General features: G+C 37.2%; 3 protein-coding genes across 3 annotated transcripts; 2 read left to right on the top strand and 1 right to left on the bottom strand.

The window, feature by feature from the left end:
* The first annotated feature begins 2,877 nt into the window (after window positions 1–2,877).
* On the top strand, window positions 2,878–8,917 carry LOC101314566 (nucleolar GTP-binding protein 2-like). Its single transcript, XM_004299902.1, has 11 exons — window positions 2,878–3,151; window positions 3,340–3,473; window positions 3,618–3,747; window positions 3,959–4,116; window positions 4,535–4,636; window positions 4,721–4,825; window positions 5,653–5,781; window positions 6,033–6,173; window positions 6,662–6,762; window positions 7,130–7,187; window positions 7,783–8,917. The coding sequence occupies exons 1-11, from the start codon at window positions 2,920–2,922 to the stop codon at window positions 8,191–8,193; spliced, it is 1,701 nt and encodes a 566-aa protein (XP_004299950.1). The 5' UTR covers window positions 2,878–2,919; the 3' UTR covers window positions 8,194–8,917.
* A 564-nt stretch (window positions 8,918–9,481) lies between these two features.
* LOC101314279 (rhomboid protease GluP-like) lies at window positions 9,482–12,931 on the top strand. Its single transcript, XM_004299901.1, has 9 exons — window positions 9,482–9,661; window positions 9,764–9,960; window positions 10,041–10,095; window positions 10,211–10,291; window positions 10,369–10,465; window positions 10,549–10,616; window positions 11,940–12,038; window positions 12,178–12,219; window positions 12,693–12,931. Exons 1-9 carry the CDS (start codon window positions 9,509–9,511, stop codon window positions 12,834–12,836), a joined length of 936 nt encoding a protein of 311 aa, XP_004299949.1. The 5' UTR covers window positions 9,482–9,508; the 3' UTR covers window positions 12,837–12,931.
* Window positions 12,932–13,262: 331 nt separating this feature from the next.
* On the bottom strand, window positions 13,263–18,542 carry LOC101313986. The gene is made up of 5 exons (XM_004299900.1): window positions 18,147–18,542; window positions 17,023–17,132; window positions 16,578–16,949; window positions 14,962–15,559; window positions 13,263–14,031 (listed from the first exon to the last, which is right to left on the bottom strand). Exons 1-5 carry the CDS (start codon window positions 18,394–18,396, stop codon window positions 13,949–13,951), a joined length of 1,413 nt encoding a protein of 470 aa, XP_004299948.1. The 5' UTR covers window positions 18,397–18,542; the 3' UTR covers window positions 13,263–13,948.

Genomic DNA, 18,542 nt, shown 5'->3' with positions numbered 1-18,542 from the left:
AAAAAAATTTGAGCAACGTCTTTTATGATCCTCATAACATACAATGACAAATGGTAAATCGCTCGTTAATAAAAATTATATCTATTATGTAACATTGTGCTTACAGAAAATTGTCACGTATAAGGAAAAATATTTATAATCCCCATGTCTTTTGTAGACATTATGCGATATTGATTTATTTTCACTATGATCAATACCCTTTTGTATTATGTAGGGTTAAAGGTCTAAGTAGCTCATCACATTTCAAATATTCAGCTTCATTAGAAGTGCATCTTTCTAATTTGGCCAATAATATGTTTTGTCGACATGCATAATGAAACATGGTACAACGTCATACAGTCCTTAATGGTATTTGGTAGCTACCATTTGTAATTTCTCATAGATGATCATCATTCATAGATCCAACACATTCTTATATGCATGCATTTGATTTTTGGGTACTCATGCCACTTCTAAGGCAAATATATATTGTCACTTCAAGGACATATATCTAGCGAATGTGGATCTTTTACTTGTATACTTCTGTCAAGATCTTTTATCAACTCATTGGCTGAGATATTTCTCAAAACCAAAATGAGACGGTGGATATACAACTCACACCAATTTACATTGTTCTTCAGGAATAATCTTACCCCCCTCATGACATGAAGAGTGTCTCATTAAAATGACAACCCAAAAAATATGTGATATAAGTAATTTGCTATGAAGAGGGCTAGTGGTGATCAAGACTAATTACCGATTGCAAGCAACACTATCTATAGGTAAAATACGACCTAGCTAGTCATGTCTGGTTTCAATGAACTTCTTGTTCATGATATTATATCTCAATTAACTGTAGATTTAACACAGTATAGATTTTATATCATTTTGATTTTGATCTAGAACCATATTGGAGGCACATAATGCAAAGAGATAATAATATGTGCCCTTCTCTAGCCATCAATCATATGTTAAATTGAAGCTTTAGGTTCAAATCGTAATGTAAGAACTACATGTTCTCAGATCTCGTTTGTTAAAATTCGAGTTCAATAAATTTAGTGAACCTTCAGGCTCGAGTAACTCAAATGAAACTTCAAGTTCACTTTTAATGAAATCATATATCATGCTCAAAGCTTCGTGTTTGAGTTTCTGTTGTTTGAACTTCGGATTCTATTATACAGTATTGTGAACGTCTGGTTCAAGAATATGACATTTGAAATTCATATATTCGAGATATAGGTACGTCGGCCCCATATGAATAATAATAAAATTTAAAAGATAAGTACTAAAAAGAATAGTGCATAACAAATGAGAGAAAAAAGAGAAAGTAAATAAAGTTTACATTGGAAACTGCTCCATGAATAAAGAAAATACACAAAACTTCTAATCTGGTTTACTACACAAATATGATAATCTTGATCTTCCAATCTCCTCGATCTAGTTATACAAAAACGTAATATCATATAAAGCGAGAAACTTTGGGCCCTCATATAACTAGGGATCACAAGATGTGGTTCCGTCATATTATATATGACTTTAAGAACTTCTAGCCCTCCTTGATTACATGAGTTTTGAGAATCTTTATATCGCAATTTCATTATATTACTCTTTGAGGAACTTCAAGTCTTCCATAGTTCGATCAAGAGACTTCAGGTCTCGATCTATGATCACACAATTCACAACTAGGTGTAACCATGAGTTTACTCTCAAATAATAAAATTGCAACATATCATGAAATATACAAATTGACAAATACATACCTGATGTCAAATGCTTCACCATAGTAGCACAACCAATGAGTACATAAAAGAAATAAAGGTTGTATGGTGTTAATGAAACAAATATGTAATGGCCATGCCATATTGATCAATATTTATTTATGAAAGAGGGAAATTGTAATCATATATGAGATTTCGTATAATACTCACGAAGAAGCATATGAATTAGAAATTCATGGCTTACTATTCAATATCACAAACTAGGGTTGCATATGAGAGGTGCCCAGGCGGTACATAGAAAATAAAGATATATGATGTTGGCTTTGGTCTGGAAGAAGTAAAACTAAAAGTAGAGTCATAATTCAACGAAAACATGAATAATCTAGGGTCGAACACGTTTTCTTGAAGCAAACAATGCAAACCAATTCAACAATTTGAGAAATACACCCATTCAATCACAAAACCAAAACCAGGATCACCGCTAAATATTAACAAATTAAAATACAGTAGAATAATTGAAACGAGTCTCTAACCATACTGATTGACTAATAGAAGATTTAAAGATAACATAGATCGGCTAAACTATTATCAGAGATATCGAAAAACTCATAGATATCGAAGATTTTGGCCAGGCAACAAAATCAACCCATATGACTCATGGATCATTATAGAGTATAATAATAAAAAAGAAAAACAAAGTATGATCTTGTAAAGGTGAACGACAAAAATCAGTTTTGGTTTTCTAGGGTTGGTCGTAATCAACTCAAGGATAGAGTCGTGCTGATAATATATTATAAAATAGAGAAAATATAGAGAATATATAGTTGGGAGGGAGCAGAAGTCTTCTCATTCATTCTCATTAGCTAGCCTCCTTATACAAAGATAAAGTTTACATCAGAATACATAACTAATGAGTAATTACGTAAACAAACATATATAGATTATAATATTTATAATAGTTATACTTATAAATTATAACACAACTAGGAGATGCTCTTAGTGTTTTTGGTTTTTTTCTAGTCACTATTTTGTTGTCAGTTTTGATAGCCATTGGATTTAGTTGGGCTGACGTGGCGGCATCTGATGGTGTCTTAACCGAACCCATCTCTTTTGTCGACTATAATCTCCAACTTCAGTTCTCTCTTCTCTTTGAAACCCTACCCTTGGGGTTTTACACAACTCCTCTTGCCGCCATACAACTCCGCCTCCGGCCACGGCGAAGATGACGAAGAAGACAGAAAGAAAAGTCAACGTTTCCGGGAAGCCGAAGCACTCCCTGGACGCGAACCGTACAGATGGGAAGAACAAAGAGCAGCGTAGCGCGGCCACCGTGCGCCGCCTCAAGATGTACAAGGTCCGCCCAAAGCGCGACCGCAAGGGAAAGTTCATCAGCAACGAGTTCCAGTCCAAGGAGTTGCCTAACACTCGAATCCAACCCGATCGCCGCTGGTTCGGTACGTACATACGCCTCCATATACTGTATTTTCGTATATGTGTACATAATGCTAGCATTTTCTCTCTGTAATCTGCATTTCAGACCTAATTTTAGGTCGTTGTGGTATTTTTAGCTGTGCTCGTTTGCCTCGGATTGCTTGGTTCTTAGGATTCTTATCGCAGTTTTTCGTGTTTATTGAATTTCCAGGGAATACTAGGGTTGTGGGGCAGCAAGAGCTTGGAGTGTTCCGCGACGAGCTCGAAAAACACATGTCGAATAGATACAATGTCATTTTAAAGCAGAAGACGTTGCCCACGTCCCTTTTTGTTGAACAGAAGAAGGTATGATTTTCTAGTCTTGCGTTATTTTATTTGTTTATTTTTAGCCTCGTATGATGCGGAAGTTTAATTTGATCTATTACTTTGGTTTGCGATAGGGTATTTCACAAATTGTGTACTAAATTTAAATTTCTGATATTTATGAAGCAAACCAGAGTTCATCTGCTCGAGAGAGAGCCGTTTTCTGATGCATTTGGACCTAAGACAAAGAGGAAGCGTCCAAAACTCTTGGCAGCTAATTACGAGTCCCTAGCTAAGAAAGCCGATGGTTCTCAGGGTAACTATTTCTTGTCTTGGATTTTTTCCCCCTCTGCGGTTATTGTACCTGTTCACTTGTTTAATTTGTATGATCAGTTATTTATGATTTTCACCTAGAGGAGCTGAATACAAAATTTCATACTTTTGTATAAAGCATAAAAATTATGGCTTCTTCTTGTTTATACTAATGCTATTTTTCTTCACTAATACAATTTTTTTTTACTCTCTAGATGCCTTTGAGCAGAAGCATGATGACATTGCTGCAGAAGCAGGCGAAGCAGATGGATTCAGGGACCTGGTTCGCCATACAATGTTTGAGAAGGGACAAAGTAAACGTATATGGGGTGAGCTCTACAAAGTGGTAGACTCCTCAGATGTTGTTGTCCAGGTCAGTGTTTTTTCAGAGATTATATTAATCTACATATATACCATTGCAAGTTTGCATAAATTTTTTTGTTCAGCATGGTACCTTTTAGTCGGCTATTCATATTGATGCACATAGTAACATGGCAAACCAGGACTGTTTTACATTGTAGTCATGTTTTTTTTTATCTTTAGGACGATGTGATTCCAGATTTAAATGTGCAATCTACTTCTAGAATCATTCTTCATCCACCTAGTCATCTCATCCATAGAGTTGCTTTCTGGTTTGTCCATACATATCTAGTTTGATTTTACTATTTGCATTTGCTCACTAGCCACAATTATCAACTTCTTCTCTTTTAGATCTCACAACTGAATTATATTGTCCATCACCTCTCTTTTTACTTTTTAGTTTTAATTGTTGCCCACCATTTTTGTTACAGGTTCTGGATGCAAGGGATCCTCAAGGTACTAGATGTTACCACTTAGAGAAGCACTTGAAAGAGCATTGCAAGCATAAACACTTGATTCTTTTGTTAAATAAGGTTGATTCCATTTCTCATGTTTGAATTCCTAGCTGATTATGTGTTTACCGCAGTATAACAATATCAATTACTTATATTCTCCAGTGTGATTTGGTTCCTGCTTGGGCAACTAAAGGTTGGCTGAAAGTATTGTCTGCGGAGTTCCCAACTCTTGCGTTTCATGCTAGCATCAACAAGTCATTTGGCAAGGTACATTCCCTATGGATTCATTCAGGTTTACATTAAGTGCGTCAAGGAGTGAACATCTCCATCTATTTTCTCCCAATTAGAATCGGAAAATCTACTTTCTGTTGGTCATTATCATCTCCAAAAGATGAGATTTCAACTCCTTGAAAGAGCTAATTGGGAGAATGATGCAGCAAACCTACTGCTTAGATACCAGGATCAACAAGCTCTAAAGCTTGGGGATTTAAACACACACAAAACACTTTTATATGTGAATCACTTCCTGGTTTCTCACCAAATCCAGGCTTCTCACCCTAAAACTAGGCTTCACGCCAATCCCATCACAGGAAAACTCAGAAACACTGATAATTTTATTCACATAACATAGCATAGCATACCTAGGTAGCCCTTACACTTATTTATACTTGAGCTGGTAGCTCAAATGGACTGCACTAAATACTCTTAAAGACTGTAAAACTGAAGCATTAAAGACTCATTAGGACCCTCTCCTGAAACTGACACATTTAAGACTAACTTAAAGAGACCTTAAGACTTCTAAACTGAAATGGAAATATGAAAAGACACAGGCAGCTTAGGCAGACTTCAGGAATCAGACTTTGTTTCCCTCCCAGGTGCAATAATTATCTTGAATGATTAGGTGCTTTCTCCTTCCATTTGTTTCGCTCATAAACCTTGAAAGGTTTGACTATGATGTCCTCATCAGAGAACTTGATGCTAAATCACCTAAGCCCTTGAAATCTGGTGTATTTTGTATTATACTTTAGGTCGACATGTTAAATTGTATAAATGTTATGTCAAATAATGAATTGATTTTCCTTTGTTTCACTTAGGGTTCTCTTCTATCAGTGTTGAGGCAATTTTCCCGATTGAAAAGTGACAAGCAAGCAATTTCTGTGGGATTCGTTGGGTATCCCAATGTTGGAAAGTCATCTGTTATCAACACACTGCGAACCAAAAATGTAATATTTCTTTACTTTCTTTCTGCTTCTAGTTTTGCAATGTCTACATACTTTAAAATTCTGTGCTTGTGCGTTAGATTGGTTGGATACTGTGTAGAGTTTGGTGTCCTCAGATATTATGGTGTTTGGAACTTTACTATTGCAAGTTCAGTGGAAGAATATCAATTGGGTTGTGGTTTGTGGTTAGATAATGATTCGAGCTAGTCTAGTACTAGATTTAGCTGACATTACGTGTGATCCTTTTTCCGCAGGTTTGCAAGGTTGCTCCTATTCCTGGGGAAACTAAAGTGTGGCAATATATAACACTCACAAAGAGGATCTTCTTGATTGACTGCCCCGGAGTTGTCTATCAAACTAACGACTCTGAAACGGATATTGTACTGAAGGGCGTGGTATGTCTATGTGCTGCTGTTTCATTTGGAAGTATTGGTATTTTTATATTTTAATCACTCCAGTGAGTGATAGGGCAGAAAAATCAACTTCTACTGTTAGGGTGAGAGTGTCCTAGCTGAATGTAAGAGATTCCCTAATGCAAATGGTTTAATAAAAGTACCTTGACTTCAGTTGCATATTGAAGAAGTTGAAGTAGTACTTGTACAGTTTCTTCTAACAGCTATACCCGCATTCCCTGAAATAGTGCAGTGTTCTTGTTCTATGGAATGCTATATGGAGCTGTTGTGTATATCCATCTTGACTATTTTCTGTCCAAAGTCTGACATCAAAGGATAGTATAATAGATGTGTATGGATGACATATATTTTGCTATTTGTGCCTTGAAGCATAATGATCATAGGTCATGTGTACATTTGCTTTGGAGCTGGAGCCTTTGAATGCAATATTATATACTTCAGCTGCTAAATAATTGCAATTTCTTTTCCAGGTACGTGTCACAAACTTGCAGGATGCTTCAGAGCACATAGGAGAAGTGTTAAAACGAGTGAAGAAAGAGCACTTGCAAAGAGCATATAAGATTAAGGACTGGTATGGTGCTTTTTCTGTCTCATGAATTTGTATCCTGGTATCAAATAAAAATTGTAATGTTTTAGATCTTTCTAGACTTAAGAGTGTTATCTTCACTCCTTTCAGTTGAGTAAATGTTCACAGTAAAACAGAGCATGATGTAAAATGGCTTTTCTTGAACATCTAAAATATCTGCTTTGAATTTGGGAAAAATTCCTTAAAGTCTATGTATGTCTCACAACATGTACCTCATTAGCAGTATTGCGCTGGTTCTCCTTTCATGAAAGCTTTATAAGTCTTTGACTCTTTGTTTATTTGTTTATTAATCCTGCTAGATTCATGTAACTATTGAAGCTGCGACTGATCCTAATATGGTTTTATTATTCAGGGAGGATGATAATGACTTTCTAGTTCAGCTATGCAAATCATCTGGAAAGCTTTTGAAGGTAACTGTCTACTTAATAATGCTCTCTTGCTATTTCAATAGTTAGAGTTTTTACTTCCTATGTGTGCAAGACTTTCCAACTCAAAAATCAGTCAAATGCTTTATGCTTGCATATTCCCTTAAAATTGTTATATTGTTTCCTAAAGAGAGTTCAGGGTTTTTCATAGATCTCTGTAGGAGTGGGGATTATGATATACTTTCACATGTGTTCCTATTGAACGAAATCAAATTCATAGGTATATTTTCTTTTGTAGAAAAAAATGTTCATCACATGGACATGAGTCATGAGTGTTTTTGTGTTTTTTTTTATCGGAATAAAAGATTTTATTAAAAACTAGTGGATATTACATCCCAGGGGCTAATGTGGCCTCATTAAAACCTCGTCCGATCTAATGAGTAAAAAAAGAGTACCACCCCCCTTAGTCAACAAGACAAACATCAGCTAGACATATCAGCTATTACAACCTCATTGAGTGTTTTTGTTTTGTTCCTCTTTTTGGGTGGTTAATCCCTTTTCATTTTCTTTTTTGTTTTATTAATTACTGTACATGGATGATACACACATTTCCTAAAATCCTTATATTTGCACCTCCTAGGGTGGCGAACCTGACCTGATGACAGCGGCTAAGATGATCCTCCATGATTGGCAGAGGGGTAAGATACCATTTTTTGTGCCTCCCCCACAAAGAGAATTACCATCAGAGGAGACTACTGCCACCGAAGTAGAAAGCGATACACTAATAGATAATAATCAAGCATCAGCATTTAGAGCCATTGCAAATGTTATTTCCTCCCAGCAGCAAATGAGTGTCCCTGTTCAAAGGGATCTTTATAATGAGAATGAGTTAAAGGGATCTAAGACCGATGACCTTGGCAAAGATGACGTTGAGGCTGAGAAATCTGAGAAATCCGCGGACTCAGATGGCGAGACATCTGAGAACTCTGAGGATTCAGATGATGAAGTGTCTGAGCAATCGTCTGATGCAGAAGATCAGACATCTGAGTGAACTTATTTGGCGGAAGACCAAAATTATGTGCGCTTCCAACAAGTGTCGATGCTCTAGAGGAACCCTGTCGATAGTTTCTTTTTGTAGTCCATAATGTTATGATTGTATTTGTTTTTGTTTTAATGAAATCTTGCAAGTTATGCTAAGAGCTTTATTTCTTGTGACGGCCGTGTGGCACAGCTGTGGAGGTTGCCATGTTGTCAATCACTGGGCTGCAGGCATTCAGGTTACATAATTTGAACCCCTAGCTTAGTCGTGCAGTGAGAGTGGTACGGTGGACTCCTCCATTGGGGTGGCTTAAAGTAAAACGTAGATGAGGCATTTAACCATATAGTGCAAATTGTGGAGGTACTGCCTCTGTTGTAAGGGAGAGTTTGGGGACTTTCCTTGCTGGTGATGGTAAGCTAGGCATATCAAGGACTATTAAGCCCGGAGCACATTGAAGTACTAGCTAGGCTGCAAGCCAGCTTTCTGTTTTCTTGTGGAGCAAGGCTTTGTCCCTGCTATTGTTGCAACTGATCGATGCTCTGAACAGAGAATTCATTGCTTTAATTACTTTAAACAAGCTTACATGCTTCAAGAGCTTTCATGTCAATTTATTTTTACTTGATGCTTACACGCACAGTGCTTCAACATTTACTCATTCCTTTGTTGTGTCTATGGTCTACATACTTTTATGTTAGATCACCCTATTAAAAATAAAATTTGCTCATTTCTACACCTCAAAAAACACTCGATATTTTAACATTGCATCTTTTTTTGTATGTTTTTTGTGTGGAAGACTACTCCAGAATTTTCATTGATGCTTTAAATCGTCGGTTAGATGTTCCCTAGCGTATAAAATCTCTGTTGCAAGACATTCACTTGTTGGCTTGTGAATTTTCTGACATCTCCTTCTGTTACATCATAGGAAGGCTAACGATTTAATGATTTAGTTGATTCTCATGGCTCTCTCTTCCACTTTGATCAATTTAGGGGAAGATACACTAGAGGTTTAAGTAGTTGTTACATTTTTTAAGTCGAGCAATGGAATTAAACGCTAATCTTTCTTTCACATTTTCCCAACCTTAAGGAAAATATTTCATTTCCTTTAGGATTCGTAAACACATGATAGAAACAATTTTTATTTTCTGATAGTTATTTTCCACGAAATCTTAGATCTTAGTAACAAAAAGTAGGGAAAAAAATAATATGAAAAATCATAATTTTTTGTTATAATAATTTTTGGAGAAAATTTGTGTCCCGTCGTATTTAAGTTCTTTAATCACACAAAGTTAAAGAGAGTGGGGAAACAGAAAGAGGTTGATGGTGTGGGATGATAAGTGTAGGCGAGCTCCAATCCCTCTGGTTCTCTTTACCCAAACTGGGTCGACTCTCTGCAAGGCCCCTTCATCTCCTCGCCTCTGCCACTTCTCTCCGCCTCGCTCAACACTTCCACTTTGATTCTCTTCTCCGCTCCTACTTTCAGGTATTTTCATTTTTCTTTCATCTAGAGTTGAACCCTTTGATTTGATGTATATGGGTTTGCATAATCTTCATTAACGCTTTGCTGCAACGTTGTTAAACCCAGAAACAACTTGCTCATATCAGTCCCTTGCATAAGTTGAAGTCATTGTCAACTCCTACTTCAATTTGCTTTAGTCTTTTTGATGGAAGAGACAACAGCAATGATGTTACAAATAAAGACATACCCAACTCTAACATGTCCACTAGAAACTTCTTCAGTGGAAGACAATGGACAAATCTTCTGCTTGCCGTTAATATCATGTGAGTATCACTTCAGTACACTCATGAAACAAAGATTAAGGAATTATCAAACTTTACTGTTTGCTATATAATGTTAACAGAGTTTATATTGCACAAGTTGGAACACAAAATGACTTGACCCTATGGGGTGCCAAGGTAAGACCTGCTATTCAAAATATGGGCACATGTTCTACTCATTACAGAAGCTAAAAGCCAGTTTGGGTTTTTTTTTTTTTTTTTTTTTTTCCTTAAAGTCTTGATATGTACACAGATTAACAGGCTCATCGATAAAGGGCAATTGTGGAGGCTTGTCACAAGTGCCTTTTTGCATGCAAATGTTGGCCACCTCCTGGTATGCTTTGAATCTAAGGCTTTCTGGTTATGAAGTCTGCATTTCAATCTGATGTCTATGATTGTATGCATATTCAGGTCAATTGCTATTCTTTGAATAATGTTGGCCCTACCATGGAGAAGCTCAGTGGTTCAAAGCGATTTCTTGCGATTTACTTCACCTCTGCAATTGCAAGTAACAGCTCATGATCTCCCTAGTATAGCCAATAAAAATGCTTAGAGAATTGTATACTGATTCTGTGGTTTCAAGAAAATCAGGTTCCGCAATGAGTTATTGGTGCAGCCAGGCACCTGCGGTGGGTGCATCAGGAGCAGTCTTCGGCTTAGTAAGTCATTTTGATTCTCTTTCATCAGCCAGATGAGTCTCGATACTTCCTAAATGCACCACAGAACTGACAAGAGCAGTTTGGTTTAATTGTTATTGCTTAAAAGGTTAGTTCTGATATAATGCATGAATACTAACCTCATTAGTTGATATCTAGATGTCCATATTATCTGTAGTTAGCATATTACACACCTTTGCCTAGTCTATGAGCTCTTGAGTACCTTACTTTACAAGCCGGTTTTGTAAGGTCACATAGGCTACTAACAATTGGTATTGAGGGGGACGAGCTACACTAACCCATGTTATGATCCCATGAACCATTTTTGTATAGGCAAGCTCCACAGATGATCTCCTCTTATCTGGAGCCAATTAACAATATATATATATATATATATATACAGAAGAGAAAATCAGTAAAATTAGTCTCACTGGTGCATTCACACATTAAACTTTTGTTCCATCAGTCCTTCCGAATACTAAAGATTGTTTATTTTCTGTATCTCACAAATGTGAGTTCCATTGTAGCTTTATGTTCTCTGGTTACGAGAAAAAGATCGTACTTAAAAAAAATAAAAAATAAAAGACTCGGTACAACTTCTAGTATCTTGTTTAAAGGAAATTTTAAAGTCCAGCATAATATTGCCTTGAACAAACTAGGACTAGTTCTTGTGTAGTTGGACAAAGAGGGACAAGATGTGGGGATGCTACTGTGAGTTGGCCAAAAGATTCTGGAAATTTAATTTGGGTCTAGTGTCTGCTAAGATGCTCCGTCATGGACTCACGGGGCTCTTCACGCCTTAGAACTAACTTCCTTTTGCTTTAGATTGTGAAAAATGGTTCGTAGATTAAAGAAGAAAATGTGTTTTTGAAAACAAGGAAGGATCGAAACTACGAGCGTCAGCCTTAAGTGTTGAGATTCACTCCTAGAGTGATGAAACTCATGAAAGTAAAATTCTGGCATCACATGAGCTTTTGCTATTAAATGTTCTTAAATGTTACGTAGTAGCGTTTTTATAGTCATTGATTCATGAATCATTTAAACCACCCAAATTAATGCTCTTACGAGTTAAACTAATTCTTGACACATTATAGTAAACAGTATGACGTATAGAAGATGAGAAGATGGTGAACCTATAATATATTTGTGTTGCAACTATTATGTGTGAATTGCATATGGTTTGAAGTTGGCTCTTGTTATCTTGTATTATCTCTCTGTAATCTACAAGTTTAACGATTAGTGATACTTCTTTCAAGCTATACTCTGACATGGTTTTGCTCTTTCTCATGTCATTAATTGAACCCTTGGTGCTGATCTTTCATTCAGGTGGGATCTCTTGCAGTCTTTGTCATGAGGCATAAAGCTCTGGTTGGGGGTGGCAAAGAAGATCTAAAGCACATAGCCTATGTAATTGTCCTAAATATGGTATGCTCATTCTTAGGACATCTTAATCTTTTTGCATGACACAAGCCCTTGTCTATCTGAATAACATAATTGGCTTCTTTGTCCTGTTCCCCAATCCTATGTGTTGCAGAAATTGAGATATGATTTTTTGTTTTTGCAGGGTATTGGGCTGTTCTCCAAAGGCATTGATAGCTGGGGACATGTAAGCTCAAAAACAACATGTTCTCTATCTTTTGCCCTCCTTTGTTTCTAGTTTGATATATTTAACTAACTGGTTTAGAAATGTGTTCAAAGATAAATGTTTAAAACATGACAATATGACCAATTAGGTGTGTGTGTGTGTGTGTAGAGAGAGAGAGAGAGAGAGAGAGAGAGATTCTCTTTAAACTTTCAGTTTTACTTTCACTTCCTGGCCAACTTTCTTGTCACTAGATTAAAGTTTTTAACTTTGTCTTGTCCTGTCATACAACTGTACATAGTGTGAGTTTACTCGCAAGACAAAACATTAATTCATAAATGTTGAGTAGTGTTAACATTTTCACTGAATGGTCTCATCCTGGTGATATGAATACTTCGAGCTTTGTTACTTCTGTGTCCTTTATAGTTATTAACACAACAGAGATATCATCTGCACTAAAATCCGCATCTTTGTTATGGCGACAATGTGAATCTCAGTTGGGAGGCTTGCTTGGTGGAGCTGCCACATCATGGCTTCTAGGACCTGCCTGGAAGTATGAATTTTCATCCACTGATAGACGAAGGATTTTTACTGACAAGGCTCCTATTTTCTACCTCATCAACCGAGAGCCTAGATCCTAGGCATTTTATACATAGCTCAAAGAATTGTACTTCTACTTGATTAAACTAACGTGCTATACAGACTGGTGAGGAATTAGTACGCCAAATTGGACATAATTTCCTATTTCAGAAGCCACCGTACTTTGGTCAGATGTTAATTGACCCATTCTTGATCATCTTCTGGAATGACACTGTTTCTTTTTTTATTATCAACTTACTTTACTAGATGGTAGGAGATTTTGGGATTCATCTGTTTTAGCATGTATCATATTAATAATTGGGTTACATTGATAGATATGTTCATGCTTGACCAAAAACTTGACTACCATGGTGGGAACGATGATGGCTTTGTGGTAACACCCTTGTGGCCATTATGTATGTTGAAAGCTATGTTGGCCAACTGGTTGAGTTTTCCGATCCGATTTCCTATAGGTGTTTTGTATTTCAAACCATCATGTACCACCAATACTTGTCCGCGCGGATGATAATCACCACTTGATTTTGATGTGTTAGTATTGGATGCTATCAATACTGAACAAGCCATGTTTATAAGAACCTATTGGTCAAGCTGAATGATCATTCTTGAGTCAACATCAGATTTAATCTGAAGGGAAAACTGAAAACTACGTGTAAGAAAAGTCAGATTGCTCGATTCACGATGACATTTTTCAAATAAAGGTGTATCTATCTGGCTCTTTTCACAAGTATATAAGATAACCTGTACACATTAGTGCAGCAATTTTACTTGGCCTGGCATTGCAGATGCTCTAAAAGAGCCTGTTCTATTTTACAATTGCTTTGATGTAAGGAACGGTTCCTTTAGGAAAATCTGCAAGAAAGGCATGCTTCAACTGGTCACAGACACTTCTCTAAGAGGTTTCCCTTTGAAAAGAACTTCATGTGTCTGTGAGATCAGAAAATGTAGAAGCGAAATGCGAGGCCTGCCACCTTTTGGCTTTGACCTGCAGTCATCTCTTGATTCACTTACGTCTTGCTTACCGGACATTTTCTGTCAAACTTTGACATTGGCACACTGCCATCCTCGCCAAAACAAAACTATGGTAGATCATTATGCTATGTTGTTATTTATGGTTGCAACTTATCTGCTGTATGATGGAAATGAACCATCCACTTCAGCAACAAAGGAGAAGAAAGATGAGTTGTCCACAAAATCCCAATAATCGGATCTCTTTGTAGAAAGTTCCTACTGCGAAAGCTGCAAAAGTAGAAAATCAAGCGGTTAACTGGCATACGTGGAAGTAAATATCAATACGACATGTAGATACGCTAATACTTAACAGAATCTAAGCGGCACATCAGCTAAAGACATTGCTAATAGTTAACAAGTGACCATGAAAAATTTGGTGACTTGTTCTTGCTTTTGTGTTCCTTTTTATCTTTTTCACAATATTAGTTGCGGACCTTATAATCCACTTTTACTTCACTGCATAACATGCACAAGTTATATAAACATCCTCGGCCACATTTGGACTGGTCATTTATAAAATTCTGCCACTTAAATTGTTTGCGTATGAAATCAAATTAGATGCATAAATTCAAACTCAAAGCTGATTCTCAAGTCTTCATGAAGGTTGCACCAAATTTCAGTTTATATAGATCCAATAAGCTCCATATCCAATTGAGATTGACAGTTTGTGTTGTAAAAAATTACATAACAAATTTTGTTATGGAGGTTCAAACACAGTATGTCATAATTTGAATTGAAAATCAAATCATGATTTAGCCAAAAAAAAATTCAGATTTGGATATTGCTAAATCTGCATCCCCCAAAAGGGTAAAACCATCCCATATTGCTAAATTCTGTAGTCTATAAGCTCAACTTCTTATATCACCTGAATAGGTAAAGCAGGGCAATTTCTACTACATCAAAACCATGATAGCTATGCAGAGACCTATTTGGCTATAATAGGATGACGTTAATTGCAAAATCAAAAAATTATCAATAATAGATGCTACTCCGTAATGAAAAAAGGACGGTCATAACTTATCATCAACCTGAAATCTAGCACGCATCTCTATAGCTACAATATAACCAAAAGCCACCCAAAAAATCTAATAGCATGTTACAAGCTATCCATGTCAGATGAATGCAGGAAAGAAGAAAAAATCATTGATTGCAACTTACATGATGGGGTTGGGGCGGGTGATGGAGACCACAAGCCTTTTTCACTTTTCTTGTAGCCTGGACTAGAAGTATAGGACATTACAGGTGCAGGTGATACATGTGGGGACACTTGAGATGAGGGACTCAAAGAAGGGGAATAAGGGGAACTGCTAGGTGCATAAGTAGGGGGGACATTAGGGTTAGAATGAGGAGTTGGCGAGGAGCTTGGAGAAACTTTAGGACCATGGTATAAACATGGCCGAGGTGGATGTCCAGTCTTGGAGGGTGAAGGTGCTGCAGAGTAAACGGTTGGAGCAGGATTTGGAGAGATTGATGGTCCGGCATTATCACTTAGGTCCGGTGATGGAGCTGGAGAAGGAGTTGGAGGGGTGGCAGAGAGCGTACCCTTCAAAAAGGAGGATAATCTGATACTTTTGACCTTACCAAAGACAGAGTTATCGAGACCAAGATTTCTTGCAGGAGAGCCTGTAATTATCTGAGCCAACTGTTTCAATCGCTGTGGCAGAAGTCCCCCAAAAGCAGACATAAGTGAAGCTTGAACTTCAACTGGGGAATCTGTAGTTGAACCCAATGTGTTTGTTACTTGCAAAATGACATCCTGCATAATAGGAGAAAATAACTTAGTTGAGTGCAAAAAAGCTGAGAGCATTAACCGCTACTGAATAATCTGATAATGGAGGTCATTAATATTTAATAACTACTAATAGTCAAGTGGACAATATCTAATCCTTTCAAATCTCTAGAAGCAAAGTAACGCTCAAAGTGGCTATCTTTCTTGTGTCTTTGACTACTTAATGCCAAAGACTATGCTTTACTATTAGATAACTGCAAACAATACACGCATAGGATTTAATACATAGGGCATGGAACTTGGCATCTGTCATAAAGGTTTTGATTCAAATGATGGGCCATCGTGTTATAATAGTGCTGCAGTACACCAACTACCTAGACACCAGGACCTCAGACCAAATAACCTAGACACCGGGACCAGATAACTAAACTTTGAGGCAATCCAATGTTGCATAGAAAACTAAAGGATAGAAACTGGATTCACTTCAATGTTTCGTACCAATATTACCATTGCAGCGAAATCTGAATAAATTAAGAGAACAACTTTTCTTCCTCAAATCATGACTTGCACATTGTTCTAGCTAAAAAGAGAAGTCCAGTTAAACTAGCATATAAGACCCAATTAAAGAGAAAGCTTCAACTTCCAAACCTGGTCACAAAAAACTGGGTAAATATAACACTAAAATTTCTCAACAACTAACTTACTCAAAACAGGCTTTTGTAAGAATCCCCCCATATATTCTCCATAAATCTCTGCCCCACAGCTGTAGTCATTAATCCAATCAAATAAATAGAAATGTATTGGAGGTGCTCTGTTTCCTTTTTTCCACTCACAAACCCTAAATGATTTGACAATAAGCTCGCCATTGATAAGAATATTAAATATATAATAATTGTTTGCCCACATGGCCACATCTTAATAGCTAAATCTTTTGGAAATCTTTTGGAATACTAGTAAACCAAGCAAAGAAAAAACACATCAGAACCTCGTAACACTTGATGCCTAGAGAGAAATGATGAAATGGATAATAGAATTTGTGTCATACCTCGTAAGACCTCAGATGCAACCCAAACGTCAACTGCTCCTTTAGTTCACCAAAATTTTCCACTATCTCAGTTATTGAATTATTGAGAGTAAAGTTAAACAGAATCTGCGGTATTTGCCAGATCAAAGCACCTTGCCCAGGAATCACAGTGATTCCCCCAGGACACTTTAGAATCTCAAACATATATGGTTGTCCAAACGTTGATGCCGTCACTGTAAGATTAGATTGCTTAAGGAACAGCTCAACCAAAGAAGCTCTCAGCACACTTATGGACACTGGAAGTATCGGAACATTCACCGGATCGGAAAGAACACCAAACACCACATCAGTCCAGTTAGATGCACCATTTTGGTGCATGGACAAAACAGCCACCTGTTGACAGTTAACAATATTTAGCTTGTTTATTCACTTACTGGTAGATGATAGAAGAAGCTTCGAATTGTACCTTTGTATCTGGGACACCTATTTCCCCATTGATATCGTATTCTAATTGTGCAATGTGTGGAACAAGCTCTCGAACTGGCTTTTCCAGTCTGAAGTATGCCTGAACTGTCGCTGTGGAAATAGATATAGGTCAAATTAAGCATCTTCTATGCATCTGAGCAACAAAAATATATTGAAAATAACTATTTTGAAAGCCAATCACCAATTACTCTTTTAACCTTACATAAGGGCTTTTATGCAAAAAAATGGCTTTTATGAAGTTGGTATTCTTCTCTTTCCAGAGTTGTTATAGTATGGTAGGAGCAAACTTGTTACTAAAATGGAGCTCAATTAGTTCTGCAGCAATTATCTCCAGCAATGCTAACAAGTTGGTCCAGTCTTTTGCCATATTAGCTATTCTAGGGTCCTCAGCATGAATAATAATGATAATGATAATCCAACAATGTAAAATGAATCCAATCCCATACGAAGGTGTCATTAGAAGCTTAAAGGAACTTTTGGCAGGATAATTCAGTGCCTTTGTAGACAACACAGGTCATTGTACTAGGACATCTTAGTTAACAGATTTACAGGTTGACAAATTTAACAGGTTGTCTCAGACTAATTATATCCTATGATCACCATGCTTAGCTTTGATATTTTGAGGTGATTAACACATAGATTCCAATGGGTTGGATTATGCACATAAGGCTGAGATCTATTGGTTCTCAGCAGTTGCCACATTCATGGCTAGTGCGGTTGGGATGGGGACGTGACACCTAATTCTTGACAGGCACATGAAATTCTGACAGCCAAGTAAAATCCCAAATTTTCCAGGTTCTAATTTGCATAACAAGCAGGTGAAACAATGAAAAAGCTGCATAACAATATCCTCGAAACGCAAGCAATGCTTAAAACGACAAGTGACAAGGCAATATCCTATATATAGCCGGGTGAGTCGAACATTGCAAGACCCAAACAATCAGCAATTTCATTTTATTCGAAAAGCATCAAAACCCCTAATAATTAGGTTAACCACCACTGAACCAATATTGACACACCAGCACGATGAAGATCCCCAAAAATACATAAAATCATGCCAGAAATACGAAAATTAACAGAAGAAAAAGGAATAAGTGGACCTACCAGCGAGCTTAATCGATTCTTTGGCATCGAACCCGGAATTGACGGGATGGCGAGGAAGGATCCAGAAGATCCCGGAGAGGAAAACCGAGAAGCCGAGAATTAAAACGAAGACGCATCGGAAGCTGAACTCCTGGGCGATTCTGTTGAAGAATCTGGAACATTCGGGACAGATGAAGCCAGAAGCATCGTGGGTTTGGTGACTCTGATCCTGGTGGTGCTGCTGGTGCAGGCTTTTCTCACCTTTCCCCATTTGCAGGGCATCTGGGACTCTCACACAGACTTGGTTGTCGAAGAAGAAGAAAGGGAAGAAGAAGGAAGGTGAAGAAGATGTGAGAGACAAGTGTTCATGGTGGGTATCGCCCCATTAATTAAAAAGACGATACTTTGTTTTTTTTT

The sequence above is a fragment of the Fragaria vesca genome, linkage group LG5 (genome assembly GCF_000184155.1).
Source record: "Fragaria vesca subsp. vesca linkage group LG5, FraVesHawaii_1.0, whole genome shotgun sequence".
Lineage (NCBI taxonomy): Eukaryota > Viridiplantae > Streptophyta > Magnoliopsida > Rosales > Rosaceae > Fragaria > Fragaria vesca.
Note: the sequence above shows the minus strand (reverse complement) of the source record. Positions and strands in the feature narration are given on the sequence as shown.

Excerpts from the sequence above, each read along its gene's own strand:
- LOC101314566 (XM_004299902.1), top strand. The coding sequence starts at position 2,920 with ATGACGAAGAAGACAGAAAGAAAAGTCAACGTTTCCGGGAAGCCGAAG. Across the intron at positions 5,782-6,032 it reads ACACACTGCGAACCAAAAAT|GTTTGCAAGGTTGCTCCTAT; the intron begins GTAATATTTCTT and ends CTTTTTCCGCAG. Across the intron at positions 7,188-7,782 it reads CATCTGGAAAGCTTTTGAAG|GGTGGCGAACCTGACCTGAT; the intron begins GTAACTGTCTAC and ends TGCACCTCCTAG.
- LOC101314279 (XM_004299901.1), top strand. The coding sequence starts at position 9,509 with ATGATAAGTGTAGGCGAGCTCCAATCCCTCTGGTTCTCTTTACCCAAA. Across the intron at positions 10,292-10,368 it reads CAAATGTTGGCCACCTCCTG|GTCAATTGCTATTCTTTGAA; the intron begins GTATGCTTTGAA and ends ATGCATATTCAG. Across the intron at positions 12,220-12,692 it reads GCATTGATAGCTGGGGACAT|TTGGGAGGCTTGCTTGGTGG; the intron begins GTAAGCTCAAAA and ends TGTGAATCTCAG.
- LOC101313986 (XM_004299900.1), bottom strand. The coding sequence starts at position 18,396 with ATGGGGAAAGGTGAGAAAAGCCTGCACCAGCAGCACCACCAGGATCAG. Across the intron at positions 15,560-16,577 it reads TGCATCTGAGGTCTTACGAG|GATGTCATTTTGCAAGTAAC; the intron begins GTATGACACAAA and ends CCTATTATGCAG. Across the intron at positions 14,032-14,961 it reads ACCCGCCCCAACCCCATCAT|CTTTCGCAGTAGGAACTTTC; the intron begins GTAAGTTGCAAT and ends CTACTTTTGCAG.